The following is a 7,836-nucleotide window of genomic DNA, read 5'->3' as shown; positions in this document are numbered from 1 at the left end:
GAATGGAACGCCTGTTTCGACTTGCGCTCCCGTACTTTGCGGAACCTGAACCTCGGGTTTGTGAGTCGGAGCGACAACCAGAACGGAAGAGGACAGGAGCTCGGCGTCGGCGCAAGCCGTTTCCTTCTCAGCCTTACGACGAGCCATCTTCTCTCGGAAAGAGAGGAAGCCGGAGACACAAGCCGGAGCGTTGTCATAAGGAGTTAACTCCGGCGCCTGGGAGGAGGCCTCAGCCATCTCAGCATCAGAACCCTTCTTGTCGTTTTGGGAGGAAGACATCTTGAGAGCTAAAAGTGAGAAAAGAAGCGAGAGAGAGTTTGGAAAGAAAGAAATGTGTGAAGGGAATGAAGGATGGGAGCTCATTACTTATAGAGGTAGGAGTTTAAGATTTCGATTTATATATATATATATATATATATTTCTTCATCAATATTTTTCCGCGGAATTTTTGAATATAAACTTCGTCCAACACGCCTATCTTGCCTAACTCGCCAAACCGCGCACTAGAATCTCGTCACAATCCACGATTCTAATGGGCTGGGGCGTTGGGGTCAAAAACGGACACGACGAAGTTAACATCCAAATATCAGTAAAATTTAACATGAACGTTTTTACGAAAAGTATTCTTCGTAAAGATTACTTTTACGAAAAGTTTTGCGGTGAAATATTGCGTCAATCTTGGTTCATTTATCGAAACTAACGAACACGTTCATGAAACGACGGAAAAATATGCAAACAAGGTCGCCACGTAACGACCGACCCGCGAACAAGCCGGTCGCTACGTAGCGACCGACCAAGCCTCTCGGTCATCGATCAACGGGTACGACCCAAATCCGTGCATTCTCGTCTGTTCCTCAATACTAGCTCTATGTACCGTAGTCATATTATTTCTCACTCCCATCGATTGGAGTTATCATTTAAACTTTACGATAAAAATCGTGGAAAGTTCATTCTTATCGATAAAAATCGTGATAAACGTTTTGAATCGAAAGACTGCCCAAATAGGTCTAAAACGCGATTAGAAACCCACTTACTATTTTTTAAGGAAAAACTCATAGATACTATGGCGGTTTTTATTTAGTCCACAAGAAAGGATAAATGTCAAGATTCCGCAAATAAATGTTAAGTTTCCGCAAAAAATGGAATATCTCCATTTTCGAGTTTTGACGGCTTAAGGGCAGGAAGGGAAAAGCTCAAACCGACCTTGGAGGGAGTATATAAGGAGTCCTAGGCGAGAGGCACAAATAAAGAACTTTTTCAAAGAAAACTGAGCACTTAGAGCAATTTTAGGCAATTTTCTTTTTTTGTTATTCGAGCTGCGGCTCAATTAGGTCTTGCAGTCTAGGGATTTTAGAACTAGAAATCTCGCCGACAGCTCTCGTAGCCCAGACTCTCGCAGATTCGGAATAAGATCTATTTTGCTCTCTTTTCGATTTCTTATTTTTCTTGTCTTTATTTTGTGTTCTGATTGTTTGGCGTGTGGTTTAGCAGATATCCGGGACCTCTGAAAAATTAGTGTTTTCCTAACTTTCCTAATTTAAATGGAAATCGACAGTGCGAATTTCGGTTCCACGTTGAAGAAGACGGTGCCGTTGATGAACTATGTAAAAGTGAGTTTTATCTCGATATTTTATAAATATCCCATACTAAGATCTTGTTGAAAATTAGATTGTTTGGCAGAAAGCATAGTAAGCTGAAATCCAGACAATCCTTGAGTAGTTGAACATATGAGATGCACCTTTTTCCGGAACTTGTTGGGTGAATTGTCTGTTGTACAGTCAATATAAATATAGTAACTAATGTTTTACAATACCATCTACAGACCCATCAGAATGTTTTCCACCAACTGGTTGATTTGATAGGGATTACATCCAATATGGAGGTAAACCGTCCCTTTCCTCTTATCCTTACATATGATCTGGTAATAACTTTTAAGCTAATGTTGATCTGATTTTCCTAGATTCTAATTCGGTTGGTTGGTGCGGATGATCATGTTTATCCCAACCACATGGATGTGATGCAATGGTTAGCTGATAGCAATCTGCTTGAAATGGTCGTTGATAAGCTTAGCCCATCAGTAAGTATACAATAGCCCTGTTCTTTTCATAGCCGCTGCGGCCGGCGGTAGCGACAAAGAATAACATTTGGGTGGAGACAAGATGATCGATTTTGAAAGTGAATTAAACTACCGGAGCTTGCCGCAGCGACTAAAAATGAAGACGCTGCTATCGCTGATATTTCCAGCGTCTAATTTTGTTATTGCGTCTAACCGCGCGGCTGAAAAAGTATGCTTGTCTTGTGTTAACGGCGCTGCATTTCCGATCGCGAAGATGTACTTTTCAGTTACTGACGCTGGGGAACAGCGTTCGTAAAAAGAACAAGGCTAATATTTTGCTACAAATGATTGAAATATAGCAAGCATGTGCGTTATAAGATATATAGAGAGGATAGTTGGACTCCCGTGCTTGCACATCTATTGTCTTCTTTGTTCGGTGATTGGGTTATCTACTTCTGAATCTATAAATATGGTAAAGAGAACACTCTGTAGTGGTTACTGTTTCGGTCAAACAAGAAGTATTTTCTGATTTTCTTTGTTACTCTGTTTTATCAGAATTTTCTTGAAGTTCATGCAAATGCTGCTGAAACACTGTGCACTATTGCACAAAATGCACCATCACCTTTGGCTACGAAGCTCTCCAGTTCAAGGTAGGTTTGCATGATGTTTTATCCTAAAGCAGAAACATACTTATTTTTCAAGATAATTTCAGTGATCTTTTTGTCTGCAGTTTTGTTGCAAGGATATTCGGCCATGCTTTCGGAGATCCCCAGTCCAAATCTAGCCTTGTCCACACACTCTCGGTGTGCATTTCATTGTTAAGCCCAAGAAGATCTCTACTTTCTTCTTCCTTTATGTATTCATTCAGGGGCCAACAAATCTTTGAGTCTCCAATTTCTGTGAATCCGGAGACTATTGCCACCATGCTGCCTAGGCTTGGTTAGTGAGATACAAACTACAAATGACCACTATGTTCTTTACATGTGTCGCATGTCTGTTTCTTGTTTTTTCTGCTGCTTGTTCTTTTATCACAACATTAATATCCCTTTTATACGGATAGGATCCAGTTCCATCTTTTTGGTTTATCCCAACATATGTTCACTTATGCTGTTTAAGGTTACTAATGCATGTTTGCACGAGAATTAAAATCTTTTTTTTTATTTGTTTGTTCATTTGCTTTTATTCCACGTTCTTATTAGCAGTTTCTGGATATATGCTTTGTTCTTTTTTGCCTGATTGATTAGAGCTCTCATTCTTGTTGAACGTATTTGATTGATTTGGCTCCTTTTGCTTTTTATGTGCTTGGAGCTCTTCTTTGAACTTCTCTTTGAGGCTTAAATCTTTGCTGTAGGTGACTTTGTCAAACTTTTAAACGCGACCTCTGATGAAAAGGTGTTACCTATAACGTATGGACAGTTGAGACCTCCTCTTGGCAGTCATCGCCTGAAGGTCATTGTGAAATTTTAATTTTAATAATCTTTAGGGTCTGACTGTAAGATGGGCACATAAGATCTTGAAATTACACATATACGCTTCTGTGTGCTTTCTATTCAATTATTTTCTTCTGACTACCTTTGTCTTGCTGATGGCTTGTCTTAGATCGTGGAGTTCATCGCTATCTTGTTGAAAACGCAAAGTGTAGCTACAGGAAAAGAACTAGCGAGCTCAGGAGCTATTAGAAGAGTCCTTGATCTATTCTTCGAGTAAATACTACTTCGTGACTTGATTACGAACTCTTCTTTTGTTTGGTACTTCCCAAGTCTTTATGTTTTTCTTGGCTAAATCCAACTTCTCAATTACCCGTTTTTCGTATGCTAGGTACCCATATAATAATGCACTGCACCATCAGGTGGAGAGTACAATAGTATCGTGTTTGGAGAGCAAAAATGATGAGATTGTTGACCATCTTCTCCACGTGTGTGATTTGATTGGAAAAATTCTTAAAATAGAGAAACAGCCAATCCTTTCTGGTGAAAACCAGGTATGAACTGTTTCACTCATGCTTATTTGTGTGCTTAGTACTGTGATACATATTTTAAATATATGGCGTCAAGAGAGCGTATACATGCAAAGATAACGTAGTTAATGTTATACCTCTTTTTTCAGATAAATAGCGTGTTATATCCACTTTTCTAGCAGATATTGTACTCATTTATAGGCTACATTGATTCTGCTTTCATGCAGCCAACGATACCTGTTGCTGGAAAGCAGGCTCCACGGGTGGGAAATATTGGTCATATTTCAAGAATTTCGAACAAGCTTGTTCAGCTGTCGACTAACAATAACCTAATAAAGACTTCACTTGAGGTTCGTTTTTCAGCAACAATGATTGCGAATTTACTGTTGTAAGCATTATCTTTCTACATATAACCATTTAAGTTGTGTTAAATAATTGTGCTATTACTTGTGTTCTTCCTGCAAAACCCATCAAAATGAGTTCATAATAAATTAATCCATGTATAACCATGTTTTTTCTTGTAATATTGAGACATTGTCTTACCTAAACTCTTCTGTACAAATAGTTGCAATTTGTTTGGTAGATACAACTTGCTGGTGCTTACCGTTTTCCTTTGCTAGGAACATAACGAATGGGGCGAGTGGGAAGCTAATACATTGCATGACCGAAACGCAGTTGAGAATGTTTATCGCTGGGTTTGTGGGTATGCTGTCTCTTCTCACATCTTGGGCTTGCAGTCTCATTTATCTTCTTGCAAGTTGATATCATTGGAAACTTGGTCTTAGCACCTTTGGGTTTATAGATAGATAGCATAGTATCTCCTCTTGATAACAATCACTTTACTTGTTTCGCATGCAGACGCCCAACTGCATTACAAGATAGGAGTAGGGACAGTGACGATGATGAAGTTCACGACAGGGATTATGACCTTGCTGGTTTAGCTAATAACTTGAACCATTTTAGATACAACATGCAAGAGAACAATGGTGCTGGGGAGGTAATTGCTAATCTCTCTTGTTAGTATTTGTTAAAATGTTTGCTGGATCTAAATCCAACGCTTCTGGTTCCAGGATCATGGTTCCAATGACAGAGACGAAGAGGTATTCATTATTAATATATTCATTCAATGTTTAAAGAAAACACTGTCGACAATAGTCCTGACTCTTGACTGCAACATATTTGGTAGGATGTGTACTTAGATGACGAATCTACTGAAGTTGTTATATCATCTCTAAGGCTTGGTGAGGAACAGAACAAGTAAGCTTCCAAATATGATTTATATATATACCACCATGGAGGGGTGCTTGTTAATTCATTTGTTGTGTAGCTTTTAATCCCAACGGTTTTATTTCTTCTTTCTTGATGCAGCAATTTATTCACAAACTCGAACTGGTTCACGTTCCAAGGAGATGAGTTGGGTGACAGCACAGGAACAGGGGCCATTCGTTCAGAGGAAGCAATGGAAGATGTAAGCTTGAATGAAACTTCCGGTAATGGAATTGAAAATGATGAAGAAGACTGTTTGATTACAGAAGGCAAGAACCCTTTTGTAGCCACAGCTTCGACCTCAGACGCAGTTTCTGTAAACACCGTACCCGGAGATATCGAGATCGATGAAGATGTGGTTTCAGGTGAATCGTCACCTGAAATGGTTGAACGTGGAGATTCTTCTTCATCCGCTGCAGAGGTGACAGATCCTTTTCCTGCAGATGACATGAAGATACCTGATGTGAGAGTCCCAAACGGATCGTCATCCTCGGAAGGCGAGGTAAGCCCAAAATCACCACCTGTGCCTTCGTTTTTTGGCAAAGACGTTGAGTATGTGGGAGTAGAGCCAGAAGGAACCGAGAGGGCAATGGATCAAGCTCTTCTAAAGGAAGGGATAGTGGGAGAGGCAGGGCCAATGAAGAGAAACAGCGCCACAGACTCGCCGGGAAAGGAGAGCACTGATGAGAATATACAGCAGGAGTACAACGACACTAACTACTGGAAAGTCGATCCGGAGGTGGCCGTGGTTGAATAATGTGCCGTGGTTCAGCGTTGTCGGAATGATTCCCAAGCAGAAAGGGAAGGAAAGAAAGGTACGTGTGAATGTACTTCAGCTTTGAAAAATGTTGCATCCAGGATCAGAGACTAAACATATCTACCAATGGCATATCTGAACAGAGAAACCAGTGAAATGGATCCTAATCTCGCTCACCTAGAATCCTAAGAAGAACAAATCAAACACAAAAGATGGTCACAGATGAAAAAATACCATCATTAAGAACAAAGCTTTGGTGATGATGATAATGAAACGTAGAAAGTAAGAGATAGAGAAGATGATACTATGTTTTGAACAAAAAAAGAGAGAAGATGATACTTTGTTTGATTGATTATTCTAGAAGTGACAGAGGCCTTGGCATAGTGTTTACTAAACTAAATTTAATGTGATTATGGGAATGCAGTCTAAACCAGTTCAAGAGGAGATTGCCACTGAAGATGTCTTAGTTATTCCAGAAGGTCCATTGACTCGTGCAAGAGCCAAGATGCTCAAGGAAGAATGCCTTGGCCAAATTTCCAATCATGAAGCCTTCACCTTAATGGAGTTTTCTCCAACCAGCTGATCAATAATTTAACAAAGGCCGTTGTGTATTCTCTTTTTCCCTAATTTGGTTTTGTCCCACTAAATTTTCTAAGTTAGGGTTTTAACAAGGCCACAACTGTCCTTACCATATGCTAAATGTTCGTCCAATTTAGTTATGTAAGTTCTATGTTTAATTCTAAGTATTTTTATGTTATCTTTTCTTTTAAAAATTTGTCTTATGTTGTACTTAGAGAGCATCTCCAATGTAAAACTCCATTTTTTCCTCCAAAATGAAGTAAAAGTAAGTACAAAGTAAAAATGCTTCAACCCTACTACATTTTCCACTCCATAATGGAGTAATGAACAAACAAAAAATAGATTACTCCATTTATGGAGTAAATTTCATTATGGAGTGAGAAATAAAGTAGGGTTAAAGTACTTTTTACTTTATACTTACTTTTACTCCATTTTGGAGAAAAAAAATGGTGTTGGGTTGGAGATGCCATTAGGGGAAGGAGACATGTAAGTTGTTTTGTTATTTCCAAAGACTTCTGCATGTGCAAACTCCTTCTTTATGTACCTAGTCGGAATCCCTTTTCAATCTATCATATTTTCACTCAAAAAAGTTGTTCATTTCTCTTCTCTAAGTCTTGTCAAGATTTGGGGTTTGCTGGTGTGTAATATCCAGCTTTGGGTTTTTTTGATTTAGTGTGTAATATCTGGATCAGAAACCTTGAAGTATCAAGAGATCAAGCCATCCCTCTTGTGTCTCATTTCATTCCACAAGCCGTGGAAAGTTTTGAGTCTCTGATTCACTTTTTCAAGGAGTATCCATGTTCTATCATTCCAATACCAGTGATCTATCCTAGGAGTGTATTATGTGGTATCAGAGCAAATCTCTGGAAGAAAGTTTCTAAACTCTCTGTTCTCTTTTCAATTTCGAAATCTTTTTATGAACCCTAGATCTGAAATTTTTTTCTTTCCAAAATTGCTCTAATCTGTTTAGATATTTTCTATTTGAGTTTGTGGTCGAAATTCTCTATGTGATTTTGAGTCTGATTCGTTTTGGACGTGATTTGATTGAGTTTCTCTTTGTTTTTATCTGTTCTCAGTTGTTGATCCGTTGAATCTGCATTTTTTATTTGTTCTGAGTTGTTGATCTGCTAAATCTGTGTATACTCCTGCATCTCAATTTGAAAACTTTCACGGATCTGTTTCTTTCTACAAGTTGATCATATATTTTCTCTAGAACTCTTT

At 38.8% G+C, this 7,836-nt stretch overlaps 1 protein-coding gene across 2 annotated transcripts; it reads left to right on the top strand.

Annotated features, from left to right (window-relative positions):
* Nucleotides 1–1,512: 1,512 nt before the first annotated feature.
* On the top strand, nt 1,513–6,736 carry LOC106320774 (serine/threonine-protein phosphatase 6 regulatory subunit 1). Of its 2 annotated transcripts, XM_013759151.1 has the most exons (16): nt 1,513–1,610; nt 1,823–1,882; nt 1,961–2,077; nt 2,612–2,706; nt 2,787–2,995; nt 3,408–3,505; nt 3,656–3,759; nt 3,875–4,037; nt 4,241–4,363; nt 4,634–4,716; nt 4,872–5,010; nt 5,084–5,113; nt 5,200–5,270; nt 5,382–6,094; nt 6,180–6,318; nt 6,461–6,736. In XM_013759151.1, the coding sequence occupies exons 1-14, from the start codon at nt 1,542–1,544 to the stop codon at nt 6,034–6,036; spliced, it is 2,016 nt and encodes a 671-aa protein (XP_013614605.1). In that variant the 5' UTR covers nt 1,513–1,541; the 3' UTR covers nt 6,037–6,094; nt 6,180–6,318; nt 6,461–6,736. The 2 variants fall into 2 exon arrangements, with proteins under 2 accessions (XP_013614605.1, XP_013614661.1); XM_013759207.1 differs by lacking the exons at nt 1,513–1,610; nt 1,823–1,882; nt 6,180–6,318 and having other exon boundaries at nt 1,989–2,528.
* The last annotated feature ends 1,100 nt before the right edge of the window (nt 6,737–7,836 follow it).

The sequence above is a fragment of the Brassica oleracea genome, chromosome C1 (assembly GCF_000695525.1).
Source record: "Brassica oleracea var. oleracea cultivar TO1000 chromosome C1, BOL, whole genome shotgun sequence".
NCBI lineage: Eukaryota > Viridiplantae > Streptophyta > Magnoliopsida > Brassicales > Brassicaceae > Brassica > Brassica oleracea.
The sequence above is the reverse complement of the archived record's forward strand: the minus strand, read 5'-3'. Positions and strand labels throughout refer to the sequence as shown.

Coding starts and splice junctions, on each gene's coding strand:
- LOC106320774 (XM_013759151.1), top strand. CDS start 1,542: ATGGAAATCGACAGTGCGAATTTCGGTTCCACGTTGAAGAAGACGGTG. Junction 2,078..2,611: donor TTGATAAGCTTAGCCCATCA/GTAAGTATACAA, acceptor CTGTTTTATCAG/AATTTTCTTGAAGTTCATGC. Junction 3,760..3,874: donor GTCCTTGATCTATTCTTCGA/GTAAATACTACT, acceptor TTCGTATGCTAG/GTACCCATATAATAATGCAC.